The sequence below is a fragment of the Solanum stenotomum genome, chromosome 11 (genome assembly GCF_019186545.1).
Source record: "Solanum stenotomum isolate F172 chromosome 11, ASM1918654v1, whole genome shotgun sequence".
In the NCBI taxonomy this organism is placed as follows: Eukaryota; Viridiplantae; Streptophyta; class Magnoliopsida; order Solanales; family Solanaceae; genus Solanum; species Solanum stenotomum.
In genome coordinates this window covers 3,696,914-3,723,887 of record NC_064292.1, presented here as the reverse complement: position 1 = coordinate 3,723,887, position 26,974 = coordinate 3,696,914, and the positions used below count along the sequence as shown (strand labels likewise).

The window sequence follows — 26,974 nt, the reverse complement described above, 5'->3', positions numbered from 1 at the left end:
ATTTTTTCTTCTATGGCTGTCCACATCATCCTTCCTCTCTTGCCTCAATTATTCAATTGAGATAAACAAGAAGACTCTTCTTGTTGGGTGAAAAGTCATACTCTTAGAAAACTATAGTTATACCAATTATAGACCACTAGCAAAAAAGAGAAAGAAATCACTGATCATTCTTGTTTGCAAATTACTCTTAGCATTCAATAGGTAAAGTAAAGTTCCTTTAGTAATTGAGCATAAAAACATTTGTCTTCTCAAAATCATTTTGTGTTTCCTTGATTTACTTTGCAGATTTCAGAAATGGAAATTGGCTTAGCAGTGGGTGGTGCATTTCTCTCTTCAGCTTTGAATGTTCTCTTTGATAGGCTTGCTCCTCAGGGTGATCTGCTGAAGATGTTTCAGAAACATACGAAAGATGTTAGTCTCTTAAAGAAGCTGAGAATAACTTTGCTTGGTCTTCAAGCTGTGCTAAGTGATGCAGAGAATAAGCAGGCATCAAATCAATTTGTGAGCGAGTGGCTTAATGAGCTTCGAGATGCTGTGGATTCTGCTGAAAACTTAATGGAAGAAGTCAATTATGAAGTTTTGCGACTTAAAGTGGAAGGTCAGTATCAAAATTTTGCAGAAACAAGCAACCAGCAAGTAAGTGACCTCAACCTGTGCTTGAGTGATGATTGTTTCCTCAACATAAAGGAGAAGTTGGAAGACACTATTGACACATTGAAGGAGTTACAAGAGCAAATTGGTCTCCTTGGCTTAAAGGAACATTTTGGTTCGACTAAACAAGAAACTAGAAGACCTTCAACTTCTTTGGTTGATGATTCTGATATCTTTGGAAGGCAGAATGATATAGAGAATTTGATTGACCGTTTATTGTCTAAAGATGCAAGTGGGAAAAAGCTGACAATAGTTCCTATTGTTGGAATGGGTGGCGTGGGTAAGACAACACTTGCTAAAGCGGTTTACCATGATGAGAGGGTGAAGAACCATTTTGGTTTGAAAGCTTGGTTTTGTGTTTCTGAGCCATATGATGCTTTTAGAATAACGAAAGGGTTACTTCAAGAAATTGGCTCATTTGACTCAAAGGATGTCCACAACAATCTTAATCAGCTTCAAATCAAATTGAAGGAAAGCTTAAAGGGAAAGAGGTTTCTTATTGTTTTGGATGATGTGTGGAATGACAACTACAACGAGTGGGATGACTTGAGAAATATTTTTGTACAAGGAGACATAGGAAGTAAGATCATTCTGACGACACGTAAAGAGAGTGTTGCCTTGATGATGGGAAAGGAGCAAATTAGCATGGACAATTTGTCTGCTGAAGCCTCTTGGTCTTTATTCAAAAGACATGCATTTGAAAACATGGATCCTATGGGACATCCGGAACTTGAAGAGGTCGGAAAACAAATTGCAGCTAAGTGCAAAGGACTGCCCTTAGCTCTGAAGACGCTCGCTGGCATGCTACGCTCCAAATCAGAGGTTGAAGAGTGGAAACGTATTTTGAGAAGTGAAATATGGAAGTTGCCACACAATGACATATTACCAGCATTGATGTTGAGCTACAATGATCTTCCTGCACATTTAAAGCGATGTTTTTCCTATTGTGCAATATTTCCTAAAGATTATCCATTTAGTAAAGAAAAAGTCATTCATCTGTGGATTGCCAATGGTCTCGTACCACAGGAAGATGAAATAATTGAAGATTCAGGCAACCAGTACTTTCTCGAGTTGAGGTTAAGATCATTATTTGAAAGGGTCCCAAATCCTTCTGAAGGGAACATAGAGAAATTCTTAATGCATGACCTTGTCAATGATTTAGCTCAAATTGCATCTTCAAAACTTTGTATCAGGTTGGAAGAGAGCCAAGGATCTCGTATGTTGGAAAAAATTCGACACTTATCTTATTCAATGGGATATGGTGGTGACTTTGAGAAATTGACACCCCTCTACAAATTGGAGCAGCTGAGGACATTGCTTCCGACATGTATTGATCTCAAGGATCGTTATCACCCTCTAAGCAAGAGGGTGCAGCTTAACATATTGCCAAGACTAACATCCTTAAGGGCATTATCGTTGTTAGGCTATAAGATTGTTGAGTTGCCAAATGACTTGTTTATCAAATTAAAGCTCCTCAGATTTTTGGACCTTTCTGAGACAAGGATTAAAAAGTTGCCTGATTCCATTTGTGTATTGTATAACTTAGAGACTCTTCTCCTGTCATCTTGTGCTGATCTTGAGGAGCTACCGCTGCAGATGGAGAAGTTGATGAACTTGCGTCATCTTGACATAAGCAACACTTGTTGCTTGAAGATGCCGGTACATATGAGCAAGTTGAAAAGCCTCCAAGTTCTAGTGGGAGCCAAATTTCCTCTAGGTGGTTTGAGAATGGAAGATTTGGGTGAAGTACATAACTTGTATGGATCTCTATCAATTCTAGAGTTGCAAAATGTTGTTGATAGAAGGGAAGTTGTGAAGGCAAAGATGAGGGAGAAGAATCATGTTGAGAAGTTATCATTGGAGTGGAGTGAAAGTATTAGTGCTGACAATTCACAAACAGAAAGAGACATACTTGAGGAGCTACGCCCACATAAAAACATAAAAGAAGTCGAAATCACTGGATATAGAGGGACAAACTTTCCCAATTGGCTAGCTGATCCTTTGTTTCTTAAGCTGGTGAAATTGTCTCTTAGCTACTGCAAGGACTGTTATTCCTTGCCAGCACTAGGGCAACTTCCTTCTTTGAAAATCCTTTCGATTAAAGGGATGCATGGAATAACAGAGGTGACGGAAGAATTCTATGGCAGTTTGTCCTCCAAAAAGCCTTTTAACTCTCTTGTGGAGCTTAGATTTGAAGATATGCCAGAGTGGAAGCAATGGGACGTACTAGGAAGTGGAGAGTTTCCTACACTTGAGAAGCTTAAAATTAAAAATTGCCCTGAACTCAGTTTGGAGACACCCATCCAACTTTCAACTTTAAAATGGTTTAAAGTTATTGGTTGTCCTAAGGTTGGAGTTGTTTTTAATGATGCTCAACTGTTTAGATCCCAACTTGAGGGAATGAAGCAGATTGAGGAATTAGATATTAGTGATTGTAACTCTCTTACCCTTTTTCCTTTTAGCATACTGCCCACTACCTTGAAGGAAATAACTATATGTGGTTGCAAGAAAATGAAATTGGAGGTGCCTGTTGGTGAGATGTTTCTGGAGTATTTGGGATTGCAAAAATGTGATTGTATAGATGATATATCATCTGAGTTACTCCCAAGAGCACGCAATTTGTGGGTAGAGGATTGCCACAACCTTGTTAGGTTTTTGATTCCTACTGCCCCTGAAAATCTCTATATTTGGAATTGTGAGAATGTTGAAAAACTATCCGTGGCATGTGCGGGGACCCAGATGACGTATCTGTTTATTAATAACTGTTCAAAGCTGAAGTGGCTGCCAGAACGTATGCAGGAACTCCTTCCATCTCTTAAGGAACTGAATCTTTGTAATTGTCCAGAAATAGAGTCCTTTCCTCAAGGAGGATTGCCCTTCAATTTACAAGCCATTCGGATCCATTATTGCAAGAAACTGGTGAATGGCCGAAAGGAGTGGCGTTTACAGAGACTTCCCTGTCTCACAGAGTTTAGGATCGTACATGATGGCAGTGACGAAGAGATTGTTGGTGGTGAGAATTGGGAGTTGCCTTCCTCTATTCAAAGACTTATCATAGAGAATCTGAAAACATTAAGCAGCCAACATCTCCAAAGCCTTACCTCTCTTCAATATCTATATATCGTGGGTAATTTACCTCAAATTCAGTCAATGCTGGAACAAGGCCAGTTTTCCTCGCTTCAAACTCTACGCATCGAGAATTTCCCTAATCTCCAATCACTTTCTGAATCAGCACTGCCCTCCTCCCTCTCTGAGCTGGAGATCTCCCATTGCCCTAATCTCCAATCTCTTCCCGTAAAAGGGATGCCCTCTTCCCTCTCTAAACTACATATTTCCAACTGTCCATTGCTCACATCACTGCTAGAATTTGACAAGGGGGAATACTGGCCAGAAATTGCTCATATCCCCACCATAGAGATCGATGAGGAATGCCTTTAATGATTAAAACAAATGGTGTAAGCTTTTCTTTTTCCTCAGAGCATTCTATTTTTGTTTACTTCCCTTTGCTTTTTTGTCAATTCTTTTACTTTTTTGAAATCTTGCTGAGCAGTGTGGAACGTCTATTGCTCAAATCATAAATGTTGATTCTTTTCCTTTATAAAACCTTGTTGAGCAGTGTGGAACGTCTATTACCCTTTCAATACCCAGATTAATGGGTGGCCCTGGAAAATGATTTGGAAAGCCAAAATTCCCTACGAAGTGTCTTGTTTTACTTGGCTACTTGCTAAACAGGCTGTTTTGACTCAGGAAAATCTCATGAAGAGGGGTATCCAATTGTGCCCTAGATGTTTCCTATGTGGGGAAAAGGCTGAGACGATGACTCACCTGTTTCTTCACTATAGGATAACCAACCAACTGTGGGACCTCTTTATCAATAAAAAAGGACTGAAGTGGGTGATGCCAAGGAGAGTAACCCAAACCCTGAAGATATGGAGTAGTTATGCCAACATCTCAGGACATAGGGAGAGATGGAAAATCATCCCAGCTTGTATTTGGTGGTCAACGTGGAAAGAAAGGAACCTTAGATATCATCAGAACAAGAGCAACACTATTCAGAAGATGAAGATGAATTGTCTTGTGTTGTTTCATTTTTGGTGTAAACAAGAGTATATGGAAGATCTAGAATCAGTTATGAATGTCTTAGGATCCCTGTAATTTTTGTCATAGGATTGAAGATCTTCTGTTATACTCTCTTTAATTTGTAATTAGGAATCTGTAACATGTTGTGGCAGGTTTTGATTTTTTGGAAATAGAAATACAAATGTTACCTTCTCAAAAAAAAAAAAAAAAAAAAAAAAAAAATCATAAATGTTGATTGGGAAAACCTATAATGATTAAAACGAGTGTTGCTCCCATAGATGTAAGTTATTCTATTTCCTTAGTATAAATATCATTTTCATTGTTTGAAAGTTGTTTAACATATGATTGGCATCTGTTGATACAAATTCATATTTTTCTGCTTATCTATCTTTTGTTTTACATGTCTTCTGATTGAGTTATGTCTCGCTTATATACAAGATGAGAAATTGTAAAATGCCTTAATGAAGTGTTTGCTAAGTTGCTTGTTGATGGGCCAACATAATCATATTATATTCAATCTATAAACATATTGGTTTATGCTCTTACCACATTTTAGTTTCACATCTCAATTGCGAAAGACATTATATGTAGCTTGTGCCACCATGTTTAATAGAAAGTTTTTAGTTCTTGTAAGCATCAAAGATCCCATGTCAAGAATGAAACTTTGCATAATAGTAGAATGAATATCTGCATATATAACCAAACAACTACAGGGGAAATTTTTTATCATTTCACTGTAGCTCTTGGTGTTATCAAATTCCCAACTTCTTGACATGTTTTCAAGAATTAAAAAATCATAGTAAAGTCTTCTTGTTGGGTGAAAGTCATACTCATGGAAAGGACAGTTTTGGTTATTTTTTCTTCTATGGCTGTCTACATCATCCTTCCTCTCTTGCCTCAATTATTCAATTGAGATTAACAAGAAGACTCTTCTTGTTGGGTGAAAAGTCATACTCTTAGAAAACTATAGTTATACCAACTATAGACCACTAGCAAAAAAGAGAAAGAAATCATTGATCATTCTTGTTTGCAAATTACTCTTAGCATTCAACAGGTAAAGTAAAGTTCCTTTAGTAATTGAACATAAAAACATTTGTCTTCTCAAAATCATTTTGTGTTTCCTTGATTTACTTTGCAGATTTCAGAAATGGAAGTTGGCTTAGCAGTGGGTGGTGCATTTCTCTCTTCAGCTTTGAATGTTCTCTTTGATAGGCTTGCTCCTCAGGGTGATCTGCTGAAGATGTTTCAGAAACATGCGAAAGATGTTCGTCTCTTAAAGAAGCTGAGAATAACTTTGCTTGGTCTTCAAGCTGTGCTAAGTGATGCAGAGAATAAGCAGGCATCAAATCAATTTGTGAGCGAGTGGCTTAATGAGCTTCGAGATGCTGTGGATTCTGCTGAAAACTTAATTGAAGAAGTCAATTATGAAGTTTTGCGACTTAAAGTGGAAGGTCAGTATCAAAATCTTGCAGAAACAATCAACCAGCAAGTAAGTGACCTCAACCTGTGCTTGAGTGATGAATTTTTCCTCAACATAAAGGAGAAGTTGGAAGACACTATTGAAACATTGAAGGAGTTACAAGAGCAAATTGGTTTCCTTGGCTTAAAGGAGCATTTTGGTTCGACTAAACAAGAAACTAGAAGACCTTCAACTTCTTTGGTTGATGATTCTGATATCTTTGGAAGGCAGAATGATGTAGAGAATTTGATTGACCGTTTATTATCTGAAGATGCAAATGGAAAAAAGTTGACTGTAGTTTCTATTGTTGGAATGGGCGGTGTGGGTAAGACAACACTTGCTAAAGCGGTTTACAATGATGAGAGGGTGAAGAACCGTTTTAGTTTGAAAGCTTGGTTTTGTGTTTCTGAGTCATATGATGCTTTCAGAATAACAAAAGGGTTACTTCAAGAAATTGGTTCACTTGACTTAAAGGTTGATGACAATCTTAATCAGCTTCAAGTCATATTGAAGGAAAGCTTAAAGGGAAAGAAGTTTCTTATTGTTCTGGATGATGTGTGGAATGACAACTACAATGAGTGGGATGACTTGAGAAATGTTTTTGTACAAGGAGATATAGGAAGTAAGATCATTATGACTACACGTAAAGAGAGTGTTGCCATGATGATGGGAAACGAGCAAATTAGCATGGATACTTTGTCTATTGAAGTCTCTTGGTCTTTATTTAAAAGACATGCATTCGAAAACATGGATCCTATGGGACATCCGGAACTTGAAGAGGTCGGAAAACAAGTTGCAGCTAAGTGCAAAGGTTTGCCCTTAGCTCTGAAGACGCTCGCTGGCATGTTACGCTCCAATCCAGAGGTTGAAGGGTGGAAACGTATTTTGAGAAGTGAACTATGGGAGCTTCCACACAATGACATATTACCAGCGTTGATGTTGAGCTACAATGATCTCCCTGCACATTTAAAGCGATGCTTTTCCTATTGTGCAATATTTCCCAAAGACTATCCGTTTAGGAAAGAACAAGTTATTCATTTGTGGATTGCTAATGGTCTAATACTGCAGGAAGATAAAATTATTCAAGATTCAGGAAACCAGTACTTTCTCGAGTTGAGATCAAGATCGTTATTTGAAAGGGTCCCAAATCCTTCTCAAGGGAACATAGAGACATTCTTGATGCATGACCTTGTCAATGATTTAGCCCAAATTGCATCTTCAAAACTTTGTATCAGGTTGGAAGAGAGCCAAGGATCTCGTATGTTGGAAAAAAGTCAACACTTATCATATTCAATGGGTTATGGTGACTTTGAGAAATTGACACCCCTTGACAAATTGGAGCAGCTGAGGACATTGCTTCCGACATGTATTGATCTCAATTATTGTTACTATCTAAGCAAGAGGGTGCAGCATTACATACTGCCAAGACTAAGATCCTTGAGGGCATTATCGTTGTCACGCTATGAGATTGTTGAATTGCCAAAGGACTTGTTTATCAAATTAAAGCTCCTCCGATTCTTGGACCTTTCTCAGACAAGGATTGAAAAGTTGCCTGATTCCATTTGTGTATTGTATAACTTAGAGACACTTCTCCTGTCACATTGTCATCATCTTGAGGAACTACCGCTGCAGATGGAGAAGTTGATTAACTTGCGTCATCTTGACATAAGCAACATTTCTCTCTTGAAAATACCGCTACATCTGAGCAATTTGAAAAGCCTCCAAGTGCTAGTGGGAGCCAAGTTTCTACTAGGTGGTTGCGGTGGTTTGAGATTGGAAGATTTGGGTGAAGTACAGAACTTGTATGGATCTCTATCAGTTCTAGATTTGCAAAATGTGGTTGATAGAAAGGAAGCTGTGAAGGCAAAGATAAGGGAGAAGAATCATGTTGAGAAGTTATCATTGGAGTGGAGTCGAAGTAGTGCTGACAATTCACAAACTGAAAGAGACATACTTGCTGAGCTAAATCCACATAGAAACATAAAAGAACTCCAAATCACTGGATATAGAGGAACAAAATTTCCAAATTGGCTAGCTGATCATTCGTTTCTTAAGCTAGTACAATTGTCTCTTAGCAACTGCAAGGACTGTGATTCCTTGCCAGCAGTAGGACAACTTCCTTGTTTGAAATATCTTTCCATTAGAGGGATGCATCGAATAACAGAGGTGACGGAAGAATTCTATGGCAGTTCGTCCAAGAAAAACCCTTTCAAGTCTCTTCAGAAGTTAGAGTTTGAAGATATGCCAGAGTGGAAGCAATGGCATGCACTAGGGAATGGAGAGTTTCCTGCACTTGAGAACCTTTCAATTGAAAATTGTCCAAAGTTGATGGGGAAGTTGCCTGAAAATCTTTGTTCTCTGATAGAATTGAGAATTTCAAGATGTCCTGAACTCAATTTGGAGACACCTAAACTGTTTACATCCCAACATGAGGAAATGAAGCAGATTGAGGGATTATTTATTACTGATTGTAACTCTCTTACCTCCTTTCCTTTTAGCATTCTGCCGAGTACCTTGAAGACAATAAGGATATCTCATTGCCAGAAATTTAAATTGAAGGCGCCTGTTGGTGAGATGAGTTATTATGACATGTTTCTTGAGGATTTGATACTGGAAGAATGTGATTGTATAGATGATATATCACCTGAGTTACTCCCAAGAGCACAGAAATTGAGTGTAAGTCGTTGCTACAATCTTACTAGGTTTTTGATTCCTATTGCGACTGAAAGACTCTATATTTTGAATTGTGAGAATCTTGAAATACTTCCGGTGGCATGTGGGAGGATCCAGATGACGTATTTGTATATTGACGGCTGTGAGAAGCTGAAGTGGCTGCCAGAACATATGCAGGAACTCCTTCCATCTCTTAAGAAACTGGAACTGTGTAATTGTCCGGAAATGGAGTCCTTTTCTGAAGGTGGATTGCCCTTCAATTTACAACAACTTAAGATCTGGAATTGCAAGAAACTGGTGAACGGCCGTAAGGAGTGGCATTTACAAAGACTCCCCTGTCTCAGGGAGTTATTCATCGTACATGATGGCAGTGACGAAGATATCGAACATTGGGAGTTGCCTTGTTCTATTCAAAAGCTTACCATAGGCAATCTGAGAACATTAAGTAGCAAAGTTCTCAAAAGACTCACCTCTCTTGAATATTTATGTATTGCTAATTTGCCTCAAATTCAGTCAATGCTGGAAGAAGGCTGGTTTTCCTCTTCCTTGCACCTCACTTCACTTCGACGTCTACAAATCAGGAATTTCCCTAATCTCCAATCACTTTCCGAATCAGCACTGCCTTCCTCCCTCTCTGAGCTGACCATCAAGGATTGCCCTAACCTCCAATCCTTTCCAGTAAAATGGATGCCTTCTTCCCTCTCTAAACTATCTATTTCCAACTGTCCATTGCTCAGACCACTACTAGAATTTGACAAGGGGGAATACTGGCCAAATATTGCTCTAATTCCCACCGTTGTGATTGATCGGGAATACCTGTGATGATTAAACCAAATGGCTCTCCAACGATGTAAGTTTTTCTTTTTCATCAGAAGCTTTTTACTTTTGTTTACTTCACTTTGCATTTTTGTTAATTCTTTTCCTTTTTAAAATCTTATTGAGCAGTATGGACTGTTTATTCTCAAACCACAGCTACTGACCAAAAAATGCTCATATTTCCACCATAAATGTTGATTGGGAGAACTTATAATGATTAAAATGAGTAAGTTATTTTATTTCCCAAGTATCTTTTGATTTTTGGTTGCTTCTTAATTCTTTTTCTTTATGTAAATCTTTTTGGTTACTTCTCTTTGCTTGTTTCTTAATTCTTTTTGGTTACTTCTTTTTATATTTGCACTGAAACATTGTAAAATATATCTAGTATAGGTAGGAATTGAGATAACTTGCTCCAGAAAGTTGACCTTTAAATTTATCTTTATTGTAATTGCTTTTGTATTTTTCCTTAAAACCTAAACCTGAATTTTTTCTGTTGCAATTTGTTTTGCTACTCCGGTATTGTGTCCAACCTAATTGGTATTGTTCATTTTTGTGAAACATACTTCAATTATTTGAATTTAAAAAATGTATCTCCGTTATCCAACATTCTGGATATCTGGTTGATTTGTAGCCATAAAATTTGCATCTCTTGATTATTTTGTCATCCATTTATTACAATTTTTATTTAACTTTTTATGCTTTTAAGATATTTGTTTGGTCAATCAACTTCTTGATTCTTACTTGAATGTGAAAGTGCAAACACTTGGAATTTCATTTGCTCAAATGAGACTCATTTGAATAGTTCCAAGTGTTATGGAGTTAGTATCTAAGATAAGGAATTTTCACTTGGAATTCCACTGGATTAATTTCTGACCCAAGATTATGGAGTTAATATCTTAGATGGTCACTCAACTTTGAATTGTTTTATTAGAAAGTCACTCAATTTAATGACCGGCCATCATGAGCTCCATTCACTGGTCTTTCGCACCTCACTTTGCTTCTACACATCAGTGATTGCCCTCATCTCCAATCATTTTCCGAATCAGCAGTGCCCTCCTCCCTCTCTGTGCTGACCATCGAGGATATCCCTAATCTCCAATTACTTTCCGAATCAGCACTGCCCTCCTCCTTCTCTGAGCTGACCATCAATAATTGCCCTAACCTCCAATACCTTCCTGTAAAAGGGATGCCCTCTCCCCTCGCAGTTTGTTTATCAGTTACTATTAATGTTATGTTTATTCTTTGAACTGTTTATACATAAATTTGTGTGATAATCAGAAAGATGTATCTCTTTGCTATTAATGTCGTTTAATTTTCTTTTCAGGATATAAATAATGTCATGATCATCATCAAACACATAGCTTTATTTTTAAGTTCCATAGAGAATCTAAATTTTTGAAAAGATAATCACGGATAACGATCATAAGGTTTAGGAAACAAGTAAACTTCCATTGTCAGAATTTGATGTTATAGACTTGCAGCTAATTGTTGTGCGTTATATAATTGCATATTTGTTGGATGGCAGGTATTGGCTTGAACTATAAATTCAAACACATGGCATGCATGTATTGGATTGGTGTACACACCAGGTGCGGGTAAGTTTTACTCGTTTCTCATTGCTCACGTTTTAATTTTCCATCTTAATTGCGAAAGACATCAGATGTAGCTTGTGCAACCATGTTTAATCGAAAGTTTTTAGTTCTTGTAAGCATCAAAGATCCCATGTCAAGAATGAAACTTTGCTTACAGTAGAATGAAGATCTGTGTCACTGTAGAAAAATCTTTTTAAATGAATCATAGATACATTGTATTTGCGCTATTCTTCAATGTTTGCACATATTTAATTGTGCCACAACATGATCATGGATAACTAAGATTTGTCAATTGGTTTCTATTGAAGCATATAGATTTCCTTACAAATATTTATGTAGGTTGGGGATATTCATGAAAGCATAAGAAAGAAGAATATACATCAATCATCCATGGAAATGTATACTTATGAGGAGACAATGGCCATCACCACATATAAAGAACATGTCTGAGGTATGGAGAAACTCTTGCAAGATTCTGTTACATCAGTATGAATGTTGGATTGTTTAAAGGTGGTTGTGACATTTCTTTTCTGTTTCTGGGTCTCTGGAGTTCTCCCAGAACAGCCTGTAAATAGGAAAAGATTTTACTTCTCTTTCTTCTTTAAAACCTGTTCTCAAGTCAAGGATCTATCGGAAACAACCTCTTTAGGTTGTATTTTACTTCTTAGAATTGACAGCATAACAAAGAAAAAGCCATCTCTTATTAATTCTTCTAGTTTTAGCTGATTCATAAAAGCCATTCAAAATATGATGCTGTCTTACTTACTATGCTTTGTTGCAATTTACTGTACGTTCAAATAAGTTTTGAAGATCACTTGTATTGTTAATCTGCTTTTCTAAACATGTCTGCTTTACTCTCGTCACTACCTTCCAAGCTACATTAAAGGATATGGACTGCAATTGGTCTTAGGTTCAAAAGACAACTGAAATTGGTCTAGGGAGTTTGACAGTAGAGGACTAACAAAATAGGCTTTTCTAAACATGTTTGCTTTAGTCTTTACTAGTTTTTCCTTATAAAGGATGATAATTTAACCTATAAGTGGGGTTAAGGGGAATTTAGTCGACCCCAAACCTCCCCATTCACGCCTAACACTCGGAACTTAAAAACAGTGCTCTTCAATCCTCTCAAGGAAGAAACTAAGGTTCTTCATCTTCAAGTCTTTGTTCAAGGTTGTGAGCTAGAGGTTCCATTCCAGGTATGTGGGATTTCATCAACGGGTATCCTTCTCATCCATTGAGGCCACAAGAAAATCCAGTTTCTCAGTTAATGATTTCTGCACAATTAGGGTTCTTTTGCAAAGTATAATTTTTCATTATCTTTCACATCATTATTCATGAAAAGTATAATTATGTGTTTTCAAACTATAATTCGGTATGTCTAAATAATATTTTCATGAACCCTCAGAATGTTGATATTTACTACGTTATTTCAGATGCATGTCTCAGATTATCATATTTCATGATTTTAGATGCTTTCAGATAAATCCCTCAGTTATCATCAGATCATTAGTATTCATGAGCTACTAAGTTATTATTAGTTTATCACATCATCCAGTATTATCAGACTATTACTATTTGCAACGTATTTGCATATTTCCATTGGGAGTTCTACTTAGCACCGAGCGGACCTAGGATGAAGTTTCACCGGTTAGTTGAGGACTTTAACCTTTAATAGCAATCCTTAAGTCTCAGAACTACGTATCACCGTAGGTATATAAGGTCCGCCTTAGTCCTTTATGGACATTTGCTTGGTGGTACCACATTAACTCAATCAACCTTTATACTCTGACAAAGTATATTGGGCCCTTTTGATGGGGATTATACATCAAACTCCATATTAGGTAACATAGTTATATGTCAGTTATTAGTATCTCCCACAATATAATCTTTTAGTTATTGCATGACCTCGTAGTCAGTTATTTCAATTTTCCAAATATATCAGTTGCATGTTCACTACTTGGTCACTGCATCACTTCATCGTATTTGAGTTCAGCATCTCAGACTTAGCATGTCCAGTTATTAGCTTAATCATGCATATCCTACATACTCAGTACATTCAAAGTACTAACCCCATACTCTCGCGCTTTATTGTTTGATAATATAGGTTTGGACGTTCATCACTCAACCTGTGGTTAGTACTACTTTGGATCAACTCAGAAGTATTGTTGGTGAGTCCTCATCTTTCGAGGACGACCTTTATATTTCATTCAGATGCTGTGGACTCTGCTGAAAACTTAATTGAACAAGTCAATTATGAAACTTTGAGAATTAAGGTGGAAGGTCAACATCAGAATTTTGCAGAAACAAGCAACCAGCAAGTAAGTGACCTCAACCTTTGCTTGAGTGATGAATTTTTCCTTAACATAAAGGACAAGTTGGAAGACACTATTAAACCACGGCTAATTCTTTTCCTTTTTAAAAATCTTGTTGAGCAGTCTATTGCTCAAACCACGGCTACTGACCAAAAATTGTTCATATTTCTATTTAGAAACGGGAGTTTGGAAAGATGAGCAATGGCAAGCCTGATTCCTGAAGTTTTCTAGGTTGTCTCCTTTTCAAGTTAACAACTTATTTATATTACTTTTGCTGATATTGATTGTCAGTTGCAAGTTTCGCAATTCAATTTCTGTATTATGAATCAATGATGGATTATGGTGAAATTTACTTTTTGCATAGAAAATTATCAAAGAATTATACTATTCATGTTTGATAAAATGTCCTTTAACAAGACCTGGTGAATATCATATGTCTCTGTTTCGATGCATCATATAAATCCTATTGAAATTCTGTGAGTTTGCTCGTGTCCTTCAGTTGGTGGGCTTAATTTTTTGAACTGTGAATGCATCTTAACATAATTTTGTTTATTGATGGGTTCTCTAAATCTAACAATTTTATTTGGGATCCCTTTTTTTAGGTGGAAAGTCTCAAATGGGAAATTAAGTTGGCACTTTGAAGATTTTGAAGCTAGAATTTGTGAGCTCTCTCTTTAACTACACAAATTTCAAACGGCCTGTTATAGCTTGAAGGTAATCGTCTTTGGATATTTGATTTTTTTATGCTTCTTATTTTAATCTTGCACAGAAGTATAACCTTTAGTCTTTTCCATAAATCGTTCTAACATGAACAAAAGCAAAACCTATTAAAAAGGATTCTATCAAAGCAATAGCTGAAACAATTAGCATTATATGCCTAACGAAGATGTTGAAACCATTGAAGAGATCCCCTTGAATGGTAGACAAATAAAGCCACATCAGTGTATAGTGTAACTGATCAATTATGTTTCAGGCTACTTCTGGACTCTTCGACAAACTAAAAATATAGATTGTTAATATTGATGCTGCTGATGATAATAATCACTTGGCTATTATGAAATATTTTGAGGATATTTAAAAAATTCATAAGCTCACAAATGTTTGGCGAAATATCATGTCTCTGTTTCGATGCTGGGGTGATTTTATTGTTATAGTGGATACAATCAGTTACTTTAATGTGACAAATAGTAGTTTTGTGACTTTATTGTGTAGTGTAAAAAAATTCATGTTATTTTTGATAATTTGGCTGATTCAGGATGAACGTCAATCGTATGATTTCATGGATTCACAACCAGATATCAACGTCAGGGTCAGAGCTAGCAATTTTTCTGGGAGGTTTAACTACTTGAAAAAAAATGAAAGCTACATTACTTCATACAGTTGGGAAATCAAGGTCTCTTCTAGTCTGCGATTCTGCTATTCTCTTTTGTATCATGAAAAATGGCGCATTAGCTATAGTCATTTGTGCATGAGAGTGTAGCCGGAGCATCTCTGTTTCATACTTCAAGTACTTTGTTATAATATTTCCTTATTTGGTACTTGGGATGATGATGTCTTTGGGGAGAAGAAAAGGAGTGATTTATGCAGAATCATTTTCACAGATTGTGATGGGGAAGCATATCTTATCCAACTTGATATAGTTTATACTTGGTTTCTCGGCACCTTTCATGAAACATTCATAGTTAATTTTGAGAAGTTGAACATCCCTCATAACAACATTTTGTTTTGATGTCTTCATAACAGGCTTTAATTCTTGCTCGGCTCCTTGGACGGCATTTAAACCTAGATAATTTGAAGGTTAGGATACGTGTCACAATGTCTCTTTGTTTTGTTTTTAATTCAATTAGCTTCAGAAACCTTGATGCATTTGCAAATCCCTTTTCAGATTGAAAGCTTGTATCCTGATGAAATGGGACCAGATGTGATGCCTTTGCTTGATAAGAAAATTGAAGATAGGACTAAACAAGCTTCTGCAAATGGGAATGTTCTGCGTTATGTTTGCTTGATTGATGATGTGAGGTAATTCTTTCATTTCATTTTTAGTTTGCTCAATGGATAATGACAACTTGATCTTTAGCAGCTTAAACCAAAGCTTGCTCACTGATGGGAGTGTTATGGCAAGTTAAGATTATTGTTACAGACAAGTTTATCTTAGAAGATAATCTCTTTTTTTCTCTTAACAAATGCTTTAGAAAATTATGACAGCATTCACCCACTTGGACATATAAGTTCGAGAGATATCTGCAAACCAGTTGTATTAGTTAAGCTGTTTTATGTTATTGGCAATCCGACTAACAATTTCACTATGACCTTGTAATCTGGCCAGCTGTTCACTTCTTGTAACCGTGAACGAGTTAGAAGTATAAATCTGTAATGGCATAGATGAGGGAACATTGAAATATCTTTAGATGATAGTTCCAAAATATTTTCATTACCTTGTCTGGATTTTTTTGAATATAATTCACTAACATGTTCATATGGTAATGATGGCTTCATTTTGATGCAAAATGCCTATGTTGTCCATACTAGTAGAAATTTAGCATATATATTTGGTTTTCTTTAAGGGTTTTGGTCTCACCTTGTAACGTTTGAAGTTTCATTTCTTGTGTTGTCTAGAACAAGCCTATATCAAGGACTACAAATGTCTTCTTGATAAGTGTCACTGTAAACAAATAGCATAGAAGAAAAATGTCTGGCTGTCTGCTGCTTGGGGAAAAATTGATTATTGAAAAATCTCTCATTTTCAGATGTGAAGTTGGCATCCAAAAGATTCTGCACTGGGAAGATTAAGAGGAAGTGATAATGTGGTATGCATTGTGCACTTTCACCTCAATTTTGCTGTTTCTTTGGTGCCTCCTCTTCTTGTTCCATTGCTTTGTTTTCCGTTGGGAATTTTCTTTTACTGCTATGGAGGTTCAACTATATCATACGCATCGTTATTAGATTATCAAGGTAAACCATTTTTAATTGTTTAAAGCCCTTTTGTGATGTCATTTAGTGTAGTGATTTATAACATCATGCTGTGATTTAAAGAATTGCTTATCTTTTGCCCATGCCTAGGCTAACACCTTACTTTGTCTTACTCTTCACGCATCATCTGGAGTCGCCCTGCAAAACTTTGTGCAGCTAAGGTTATACAAATAGTAAGATTAGTGATTTGCTTTTGTCGAAGAATGACTATGATGATTGAATGTCTGTAATTCGTTTGTCTGCAGGTGGAGATATACATCCGTTGTTACGAGAAACAACCTTCGGTTATCCAAGGTACTGGAGCAGGAAATGATACCACAGCAGCTGGTGTCCCAGCTGATATCCTTGACATTCAAGATTTATTCCCTTGACCGAGTATTACACACTGAGATACAAACATTCGATCCTCATAGGACGAAAAATCGACTCTTCCTGTTCCTCTGCTTCCAGATTGGAGATTGAAATCAGGCTAAGAAAGCTCACGCATTTTTTGAAAAATTTCTCGATACACGAGAGTGCCTCGTCAGTTTACAGTAGATTATTATGCAATTTCTCTCGTGCATAACGACTCAAATGGAACAGTGCAAACTGAGTCATTTGCCTCAGTGCTGGACTAGTTTTTAGGATTTCACTTCAGCTTATAATCAGTTTGCTTTGTAATAACCATTTTGGTACCTCAACTTTTAATACTCCCTCCGTCCCTATTTACTTGTCCATATTTCCTTTTTTGGTTGTCCCTATTTAGTTGTCCATTTTGACAAATCAAGAAAGGACAACAAATTTTTTCCTATTATACCCTTATTTACACTTCTTGAAAATTGTAATAGTGTATGTTGTTTCCCTCCAATTTATTTCACTTTAATTCAAATAAGTGGTTGTAATTTTGAAGTGAAAAGTTGTCATAAGGGTAAAATTGTAACTTCACTGTGCTAATCATTGTTGCCTTAATCTGTGTGCCATTTCTAAAGTGGACAACTAAAAAGGGACGGAGGGAGTATTATCACAATTTTAGAGACTTATCTCTTAGTTATTATGTTTTTCAATATATGAAATGATGTGATATCATGTTCATGATCTACACTTACCAGATAATCATTATCCTAAAATAGAAAAGAACTACTAAATGATATCAAGTAGGAAAAAGAACCATATAGCCAGTGTAGTTCCACAAATGGGGTCTAGGAATGGAGGAATGATCAGTATAATCCTTCCCTCCCCTCGTCATTTCAACGTCTGGACACCAACCAGGCTCAGAAATTTAACCAAATATCAAGAGATGCTAAAAGAAAGTCTTCTTTCACTAAACTTACCAACTTGTTTGGAACTGAGGCATATAGTTATTGTTATATCTAAAACTCGGAGACTACTGTACGATCAAAGTAGCAACCAGTAGGTCCTCCATCGGGCAAAAGAGCTAGCATGACAGGTCCTTCAGCTCCTTCCTCAACAGGCATTGTTCCTGTATGCCAGGTTATATCCGTGTTGACGAAACCAGGATGGACACAATTAATGCACATTTCAGGTACTTTCTTGCAAGAATTCTGGTGTAAGCATTAAGTGATAGTTTTGATATGCTATAGACTGGTCCACTCATCTGCCAACCGTTCACCTCGAGAGCATCTTGTTTCAGATCATGCAAAAAATTCTGCAGAATCTCGTCGATTTTTTCTTCTGTCAGGTTTACAATATCTCCGAGCTCCTTTCTCCTCTCCTCGTTTGGCATTCGCTGTGTGAGAAGAAAAAATCAACAACAAATATGAAATGTTCAGCAACGACGAGAATGACTGTCTAACTCACATTTAAAGCACCTTTACGGGAGGAGACATTAACAATCCTTGGTGAAGGGGAATTTTGCAGCAGTGGAAGAAGAGCTTCAGTAACATTCTTAACACCATAGTAATTAGTGTCCAAGCATAATTTGGCTTGCTCGTACGTTGTTTTCATCACAGCTCGAATGTCATCGAAAGTTTTCCCTGGTAACTGTTTACAATAACAACAATTACGTCTCAGTCTCAAACAAGTTAGGATCGGTCATATAAACAAACGCTCAAAAACTTGGCATCAATTGACAAGTAAGCACTTCAACTCATCCCACTATTTCTTGTGGACACTATGCTGACGTGTCACATAAATTTTGGAGGCGTCTAGATGTGCATACTCAAAGTTGAAGTGTTTACTTGCCGGTTGAGGCCAAGTTTGAGTTGTTTGTCAGAGCAAGATCAGACCACACACATGGACCATCGCCTACCTCAAAGCTTAGATATGAGATCGAATTGCAAAACAAAAACAAGACCTAAGCATTGAGCAAATTATCTTACCCAGTCTACAAGATCTATGTTCATGGCCCTTAGGACATCTTCATTAGGTACAACTCCAGAAGCTCCAGCATTATTTACCTGCAGAAATTTATGAAGCAACTGTCCAATTAATATTTGCCTCGAGATCTAATGAGGAGCAATACATAGATTCATGCTCTTACCAGAATATCAAGCCTCCCATATTGTTTTTGTATGAACTTTGCTAAGGACTCAATGCTCTGAGCATCTTGAACATCAAGCTGATGAAACACAACATTTGAAAATCCTTGTTCATTCAGCAAGGATGTTGCTTCAGTTCCTCTGTTTTCGTCTCTGGCTGTTAAGACAACCGTTACACCTGAATTGGCGAGCTGCTTAACAGTCTCGAAGCCAATTCCCTTGTTTGCTCCTGTAACAACTGCATACTTACAAGCATCTCCCATCACTTAAGTCCAATGTTTCTAACCTTTTCTCCTTTGGAATCCTTTCGGGGAGAAGAAAAAAGAACACTATTTCAAACGAAGGTACGTATAGACTAATAGTCCAAGAGTTTGAAATAACAACCTCAGGGACCAGATGAAATGAAAAATTCATTTCATCTGCCTAAGCCTTAATTGACAGGATCGATTACCGGTATAAAGTTGATTAGTTGAGATTTCCGCAGCTGCTAACCTAGACACTACTGTTATTAAACCCAAAAAACCTCTCTCTTACCATACTACGAGTCAGGGGTAGAACTAATGGGACGCAAAGGGGTTCATCCGATCCACCCCCTCCCCGAAAAATTGCACCATACATGTATACAAAGCCAAAATTATTTTTTATATGTAAGCATAGTAATGTTTAATCCCCTTGAGACAATCAAAACCTCTCATACCCAATGTAGTTCCACAAAGTGGAGTTTGGGGAGGGTACGCATACATTACCCCTACCTTAGAGTTAGATAGGCTATTTCCGGAAAAACAGTCCAAAGCAGTTCTGAAAAAGAAGTAACGGAAGTACATAGTAATAACAAAAACAACAGACAGTAAACAAAATAGAAACTAGAACAAAACAATAGGATATATAATTGAGATACAAGAAACAACAGATAGTAACAAAACAGAAACTAGAACGAAATGATACGATATATAATTGAGATACAAGAAACAACAGATAGTAATAATACAAAAACTAGAACAAAACAATACGATATATAATCGAGGTACAAGAAACAACAAATAGTAAGAACAACGGAAGACAACAAACTAAAGGAGCAAGACCTCAACTAATTCCAACAGATCATGTGATACTTCTCACTAACATATATATAACTAACTAACTCTGTCACCTGAATCCAAACAATATAGTAAACAATCAAAGACCAAAAATCAGAATCAATTCATTTTTGTCAAGATTTGGAAATATTGAGTTACCTGCAAAACAAATCTGTAAATGGGTTTGGCAATTGAAGGCCTAATTTCTGTTCTACTATCTACTACTGGTGTAATTAAATTTGATGGATAAATAAATACAACATGAAATTAAAACAAAAAACAAAAAAGGGGAGAAAAAGAATGTTAAAAAAAAAGGAAAATAAATAGATTAGTCGACTTTAGAGGCAATGTTATAGGGACTAAAATCGTCATTTCCCCTTTTATATTATGTTGGGAAAAGGCTCAAATATGCCATCAACTTTCAGAAAAAGTTCATTTATGCCATCCGTTAAAAGTTTGGCTCATCTATGCCATTACCGATTAAGAAAAAGCTCATTCATGCCATTATTTTTTAACGGTGGTTTTGCAAAACCATTTTTTACACGTGGCCAATTATAATTCGGCCACGTCATTATTATTTTTTTTCAGAATTTTGATTTTTTATTATAAAAAAAATAATGACGTAGCCGAATTATAATTGGCCACGTGTAAAAAATGGTTTTGCAAAAAATGTTTGTTCAGAATTTTGATTTTTTATTATAAAAAAAATAATGACGTGGCCGAATAAAAAATATCCTCACACAACTAATACAAGTTGTACCTCTTCCATAGTAAAATTTTTAATTAGCAACGTGTTATATATATTTTTATAGTGCATATATTATTTTCTTACTCGTTTTAGGTGTCCACATCATTTTTGCACATTTTAGGGGCACTTTTGACATATTTTTTTCCATTCCAAATTCCACAACTCGTGCTTCTAAATTTTAAATAAGGGTAGAAAAATCTCAACTATCCCACCACAACTCATATCAGTTGTATTGGATATACAAGTGTAGACTAAAAAATAAAACTATGCAAGTGCAAATATTTTTGAAAAGAACCAAATAACAAGCAAAATGCTCTATTAATGTATTGTATTTGTATATTTAAATTTTGATGTATGTGAATCACTACGTTATTGAATGTTTATTATTTTTGATTATTTTTTTGCTTTGCAGTTTTAATTGTTGATCTGAGAATCTACTGAACAATATTAGCCTCCACTATTGGTGGTTCAATTTCTTCAAGAATTATCATATTACCCCCTTTTTTTTTTTTTCTGAAAAGACTTTTGGTTCAATTTCTTCAAGAGTTCAATAGATATACTTTCGGCAATTTCTTGTTAGTTTGTTTTGCTAACATGGAGAAAAGGCATTTTGATATCTATTTGATTTTTCTCTCTTTATTTTTCTTTTTTTGATTTGAAAGAACAATAAAATGGTGAATCCTTGTTTTCAGTTTATCCATTGGGACAGAGTTGTACATGGACCTAAATAGGGAGCTTCAACATAGAAAAATAGAAGCAACAACATACAAGTGGGGTGTGTATGCGGACCTTACCACTAACTTGTAGGGTAGAAAAATTGTTTCCGATAGACCATCGGCTCAAGTAAACATAGAAAAAATAATACCTAGAGAAAAGGAAAAATGGAACAGAATCCCATTCTTCACAATTCTAAAACGTATACATGATATACAATGAGCTGTTGAAAAATGGACAAGTGCATAGAAACAAAAGTAATGAATAGACATAAAGCAAAAGATACCTTCCTCTATTATTGCCTCAATTATTCAATTAGTTGAATTATACTTTTTGAAAAGAGTAAAAAGGACAGTTTTACTAATTACAAGCAAAAGAGAGAAAGCAATCCCTGATCCTTCTTGTTTGCAAATTACTCTTAGCATTCAACAGGTAAAATAAAGCTCTTAACTGAGACTATTTGAAGATATATCTTCTTAAAGAATCATATTGTGTTTCCTTGTTTTGCTTTGCAGATTTCAGAAATGGAGATTGGCTTAGCAGTTGGTGGTGCATTTCTCTCTTCAGCTTTGAATGTTCTCTTTGATAGGCTTGCTCCTCACGGTGATCTTCTCAACATGTTTCGGAAGCATACGGATGATGTTCAGCTTTTTGAGAAGCTGGGGGACATTCTGCTTGGTCTTCAAATTGTGCTAAGTGATGCAGAGAAAAAGCAAGCATCAAATCAATTTGTGAGCCAGTGGTTAAATAAGCTTCAGAGTGCTGTGGACGGTGCTGAAAACTTGATAGAACAAGTCAATTATGAAGCTTTGAGGCTTAAAGTGGAAGGCCAGCATCAAAATCTTACAGAAACAAGGAACCAGCAAGTAAGTGACCTTAACTTGTGCTTGAGTGATGATTTCTTTCTTAACATAAAGAAGAAGTTGGAAGACACTATTAAAAAACTGGAGGTGCTGGAAAAGCAAATTGGTCGCCTTGGCTTAAAGGAGCATTTTGTTTCGACTAAACAAGAAACTAGAACTTCTGTGGATGTTAAATCTGATATCTTTGGTAGGCAGAGTGAAATAGAGGATTTGATTAACCGTTTATTGTCTGAAGATGCAAGTGGGAAAAAGCTGACAGTAGTACCTATTGTTGGAATGGGCGGCCTGGGTAAGACAGCACTTGCTAAAGCGGTTTACCATGATGAGAGGGTGAAGAACCATTTTGGTTTGAAAGCTTGGTATTGTGTTTCTGAGCCATATGATGCTTTGAGAATAACGAAAGGGTTACTTCAAGAAACTGGCTCATTTGACTCGAAGGATGTCCACAACAATCTTAATCAGCTTCAAGTCAAATTGAAGGAAAGCTTAAAGGGAAAGAAGTTTCTTATTGTTTTGGATGATGTCTGGAATGACAACTACAACAAGTGGGATGACTTGAGAAATCATTTTGTACAAGGAGATACAGGAAGTAAAATCATTGTGACGACACGTAAAGAGAGTGTTGCCTTGATGATGGGAAATGAGCAAATTAGCATGGACAATTTGTCTACTGAAGCCTCTTGGTCTTTATTCAAAAGACATGCATTTGAAAACATGGATCCTATGGGACATCCAGAACTCGAAGAGGTTGGAAAACAAATTGCAGCTAAGTGCAAAGGACTGCCCTTAGCTCTGAAGACACTCGCTGGCATGTTACGCTCCAAATCAGAGGTTGAAGGGTGGAAACGTATTTTGAGAAGTGAAATATGGCAACTACCACAGAATGACATATTACCAGCGTTGATGTTGAGCTATAATGATCTTCCCGCACATTTAAAGCGATGTTTTTCCTTTTGTGCAATATTTCCTAAAGATTATCCATTTAGGAAAGAACAAGTTATTCATCTGTGGATTGCTAATGGTCTCGTACCAAAGGACGATGGGATAATAGAAGATTTAGGCAACCAGTACTTTCAGGAGTTGAGATCAAGATCATTATTTGAAAGGGTCCCAAATCCTTCTAAAGGGAACATGGAGAATTTATTCTTAATGCATGATCTTGTCAATGATTTAGCCCAAATTGCATCTTCAAAACTTTGTATCAGGTTGGAAGAGAGCAAAGGATCTCAAATGTTGGAAAAAAGTCGGCACTTATCTTATTCAATGGGATATGGTGACTTTGAGAAATTGACACCCCTCTACAAATTGGAGCAGCTGAGGACATTGCTCCCGATATGTATTGATGTCAATTATTGCTTTCTAAGCAAGAGGGTGCAGCATAACATACTGCTAAGACTAAGATCCCTAAGGGCATTATCATTGTCTCATTACAGGATTAAGGAGTTGCCAAATGACTTGTTTATCAAATTAAACCTCCTCAGATTTTTGGACCTTTCTCTGACACATATTGAAAAGTTGCCTGATTCTGTTTGTGGATTGTATAACTTGGAGACACTTCTCCTGTCAGATTGTGATTATCTTAAGGAGCTACCACTGCAGATAGAGAAGTTGATTAACTTGCGTCATCTTGACATAAGCAACACTTGGCGCTTGAAGACGCCCCTACATCTGAGCAAGTTGAAAAGCCTCCAAGTGCTAATGGGTGCCAAGTTTTTTCTCGGTGGTTTGAGAATGGAAGATTTGGGTGAAGCACAGAACTTGTATGGATCTCTATCTGTTGTAGAGTTGCAAAATGTGGTTGATAAAAGGGAAGCTGTGAAGGCAAAGATGAGGGAGAAGAATCACGTTGACAAGTTATCTTTGGAGTGGAGTAAAAGTAGTAGTGCCGACAATTCAAAAACAGAAAGAGACATACTTGATGAGTTACGCCCACATAAAAACATAAAAGAAGTAGAAATCACTGGATATAGAGGGACAACATTTCCAAATTGGCTAGCTGATCCTTTGTTTCTTAAGCTGGTGAAATTGTCTCTTAGCAACTGCAAGGACTGTTATTCCTTGCCGGCACTAGGACAGCTTCCTTCTTTGAAATATCTTTACATTAGAGGGATGCATGGAATAACAGAGGTGACAGAAGAATTCTATGGCAATTTGTCCTCCAAAAAGCCTTTTAACTGTCTTGAGAAGCTTGAATTTGAATATATGCCGGAGTGGAAGCAATGGCACGTATTAGGAAATGGAGAGTTCCCTACACTTGAGAGCCTTTCAATTAGAAATTGCCCTGAACTCAGTTTGGAGACACCCATCCAACTTTCAAGTTTAAAAAGGTTTGAAGTTAGTGGTTGTCGGGTTGGAGTTGTTTTTGATGATGCTGAGCTGCTTAGATCCCAACTTGAGGGGATGAAGCAGATTGAGGAATTACGTATTAGGGATTGTAACTCTGTTACCTCCTTTCCTTTTAGCATACTGCCCACTACCTTGAAAACAATATCCATATCTTATTGCCGGAAATTGAAATTGGATCCGCCGGTGGGTGAGATGAGTATGTTTCTGGATGAATTGAGACTGGAAGAATGTGATTGTATGGATGATATATCACACTTAAGAGCACGCTCTTTGTCTGTATATAAGTGCCACAACCTTACTAGGTTTTTGATTCCTACTGCGACTGAAAGACTCTATATTTGGAATTGTGAGAATCTTGAAAAACTATCGGTGGCATGTGGGGGGACCCAGATGACGTCACTGACTATTGGGTGCTGTTGGAAGATCAAGTGTCTGCCAGAACATATGCAGGAACTCCTTCCATCTCTTAAGAAACTGCTTCTGTGGGATTGTCCAGAAATAGAGTCCTTTCCTCAAGGAGGATTGCCCTTCAATTTAGAAGTCCTTGATATCACCGAGTGCAAGAAACTGGTGAATGGCAGAAAGGAGTGGCGTTTACAGAGACTCCCCTGTCTCAGACAGTTAGTGATCAAACATGATGGCAGTGACGAAGAGATTGTTGGTGGTGAGAATTGGGAGTTGCCTTCCTCTATTCAAACACTTAGATTATGGAATCTGAAAACATTAAGCAGCCAACATCTCAAAAGCCTCACCTCTCTTCAATCTCTACGTATTGGGGGTAATTTACCTCAAATTCAGTCAATGCTGGAACAAGGCCAGTTTTCGCAACTCACTTCGCTTCAAAGTCTAAAAATCAGGAATTTACCTAATCTCCAATCACTTCCTGAATCAGCACTGCCCTCCTCCCTCTCTCAGCTGAAGATATCCGATTGCCCTAATCTCCAATCTCTTCCATTAAAAGGGATGCCTTCTTCCCTCTCTAAACTAGAAATTCACAACTGCCCATTGCTCAAACCCCTACTAGAATTTGACAAGGGGGAATACTGGCCAGAAATTGCTCATATCCCCACCATACAGATTGATCAGGAATGCATTTAATGATTAAAACTAATGGTGCTCTCACAAATGTAAGCTTTTCTTTTTCCTCAAAAGCATTCTATTTTTGTTTTCTTCCCTTTGCTTTTTTGTCAATTCTTTTACTTTTTTTGAAATCTTGTTGAGCAGTGTAGTACGTCTATTGCTCAAATCATATATGTTCATTGGGAAAACCTGTAATGATTAAAGCGAGTGCTGCTCTAATAGATGTAAGTTATTCTATTTCCTTAATATATTTTGATTGTTTGTTAATTCTTTTTGACAAGTGTGTACCATCTGTTGCTTCTTTGAAGTCGATGAAATATCTTTAGATCAGGATGAAATCTTTATATTTGTAAAAGAAATCTAGTATAGGTAGGAATTGAGATAATTTGCTCAAGAAAATTGATTTCTTAATATATGTTAGGGTCTAAGAAATGCAACCTCATTTTCTCAATCAGGTAGCCAAGACCTTGATAAGAGTTACATCAAACTTCAAATTTAAAGAAAGTGAAAACGACTTTGAATGCCTGCTTCCATTATTTATGCCATGTTGTACCACATTGGTTTCAAGTTTGATGCGACTGCATTATTACATCAGTTTTTTTTTTTTTTCGTATTCAAAGATCCAGAATATTACCTCAGTTTTTTTTTTTCATATTCAAAGATCCAGAATATTACATCAGTTTTTTGGTTTTGATATGCAGAGAACTTCTAGGATCATGATGAATTCAAGGTTAGATAACAAAATAATGATTTACTGGTGTTTCAGTTACCAAGATGATTATTTTGTAGTAATAGTTTGCACTCTCATAAATCAGCAAAATAGATTTCCTTCATTGGCACCCTCATCAGTCATCTGTCAGCGAAACAGAGAAATCAACGGTTTCAAAATTCTCTAGAACTCATTTTCATGAGCTTCAAGCCTTCAATTCTGATGACACAAAAGACATCAACAGAGTAGAAGAATTCAACCCAAGTTTTCAATTCCTGCTTCACCTGATGGGAAAGGTACGAATATTTTTTTCTTCGCCATTTCTTACTGCGGCGCTAAATTGGTTTTTCCCCACTTTGCATCACAATGATGTTGGAGTATATCGGTTTTCTACTGGTATTCAGATAC

General features: G+C 36.7%; 4 protein-coding genes and 2 pseudogenes across 4 annotated transcripts in view; 5 read left to right on the top strand and 1 right to left on the bottom strand.

Annotated features, from left to right (window-relative positions):
- The first annotated feature begins 81 nt into the window (after window positions 1-81).
- On the top strand, window positions 82-4,089 carry LOC125845552 (putative disease resistance RPP13-like protein 1). The gene is made up of 2 exons (XM_049525090.1): window positions 82-201; window positions 286-4,089. The coding sequence occupies exon 2, from the start codon at window positions 295-297 to the stop codon at window positions 4,087-4,089; it is 3,795 nt and encodes a 1,264-aa protein (XP_049381047.1). The 5' UTR covers window positions 82-201; window positions 286-294.
- LOC125844537 (putative disease resistance RPP13-like protein 1) overlaps window positions 715-26,974 on the top strand; it is a 73,253-nt gene continuing 46,993 nt past the window's right edge. Inside the window, exon 1 of the mRNA XM_049523845.1 lies at window positions 715-793. The gene's annotated coding sequence lies outside the window, so the exon portion shown is untranslated. The remainder of the gene's footprint in view (window positions 794-26,974) is intronic.
- On the top strand, window positions 5,723-11,468 carry LOC125845551 (putative disease resistance protein At3g14460). The gene is made up of 4 exons (XM_049525089.1): window positions 5,723-5,785; window positions 5,870-9,713; window positions 9,809-9,905; window positions 11,205-11,468. Exon 2 carries the CDS (start codon window positions 5,879-5,881, stop codon window positions 9,683-9,685), a length of 3,807 nt encoding a protein of 1,268 aa, XP_049381046.1. The 5' UTR covers window positions 5,723-5,785; window positions 5,870-5,878; the 3' UTR covers window positions 9,686-9,713; window positions 9,809-9,905; window positions 11,205-11,468.
- Window positions 14,412-17,235, top strand: LOC125845558 (uncharacterized; annotated as a pseudogene).
- On the bottom strand, window positions 17,714-20,008 carry LOC125845557 (short-chain dehydrogenase/reductase 2b-like; annotated as a pseudogene).
- LOC125845554 (putative disease resistance RPP13-like protein 1) overlaps window positions 21,919-26,974 on the top strand; it is a 53,259-nt gene continuing 48,203 nt past the window's right edge. The window contains exons 1-2 of the mRNA XM_049525091.1: window positions 21,919-22,000; window positions 22,084-25,904. Of these exons, the coding sequence (XP_049381048.1) occupies window positions 22,093-25,875 (3,783 nt within the window). The 5' untranslated portion in view covers window positions 21,919-22,000; window positions 22,084-22,092 and the 3' untranslated portion in view covers window positions 25,876-25,904. The remainder of the gene's footprint in view (window positions 22,001-22,083; window positions 25,905-26,974) is intronic.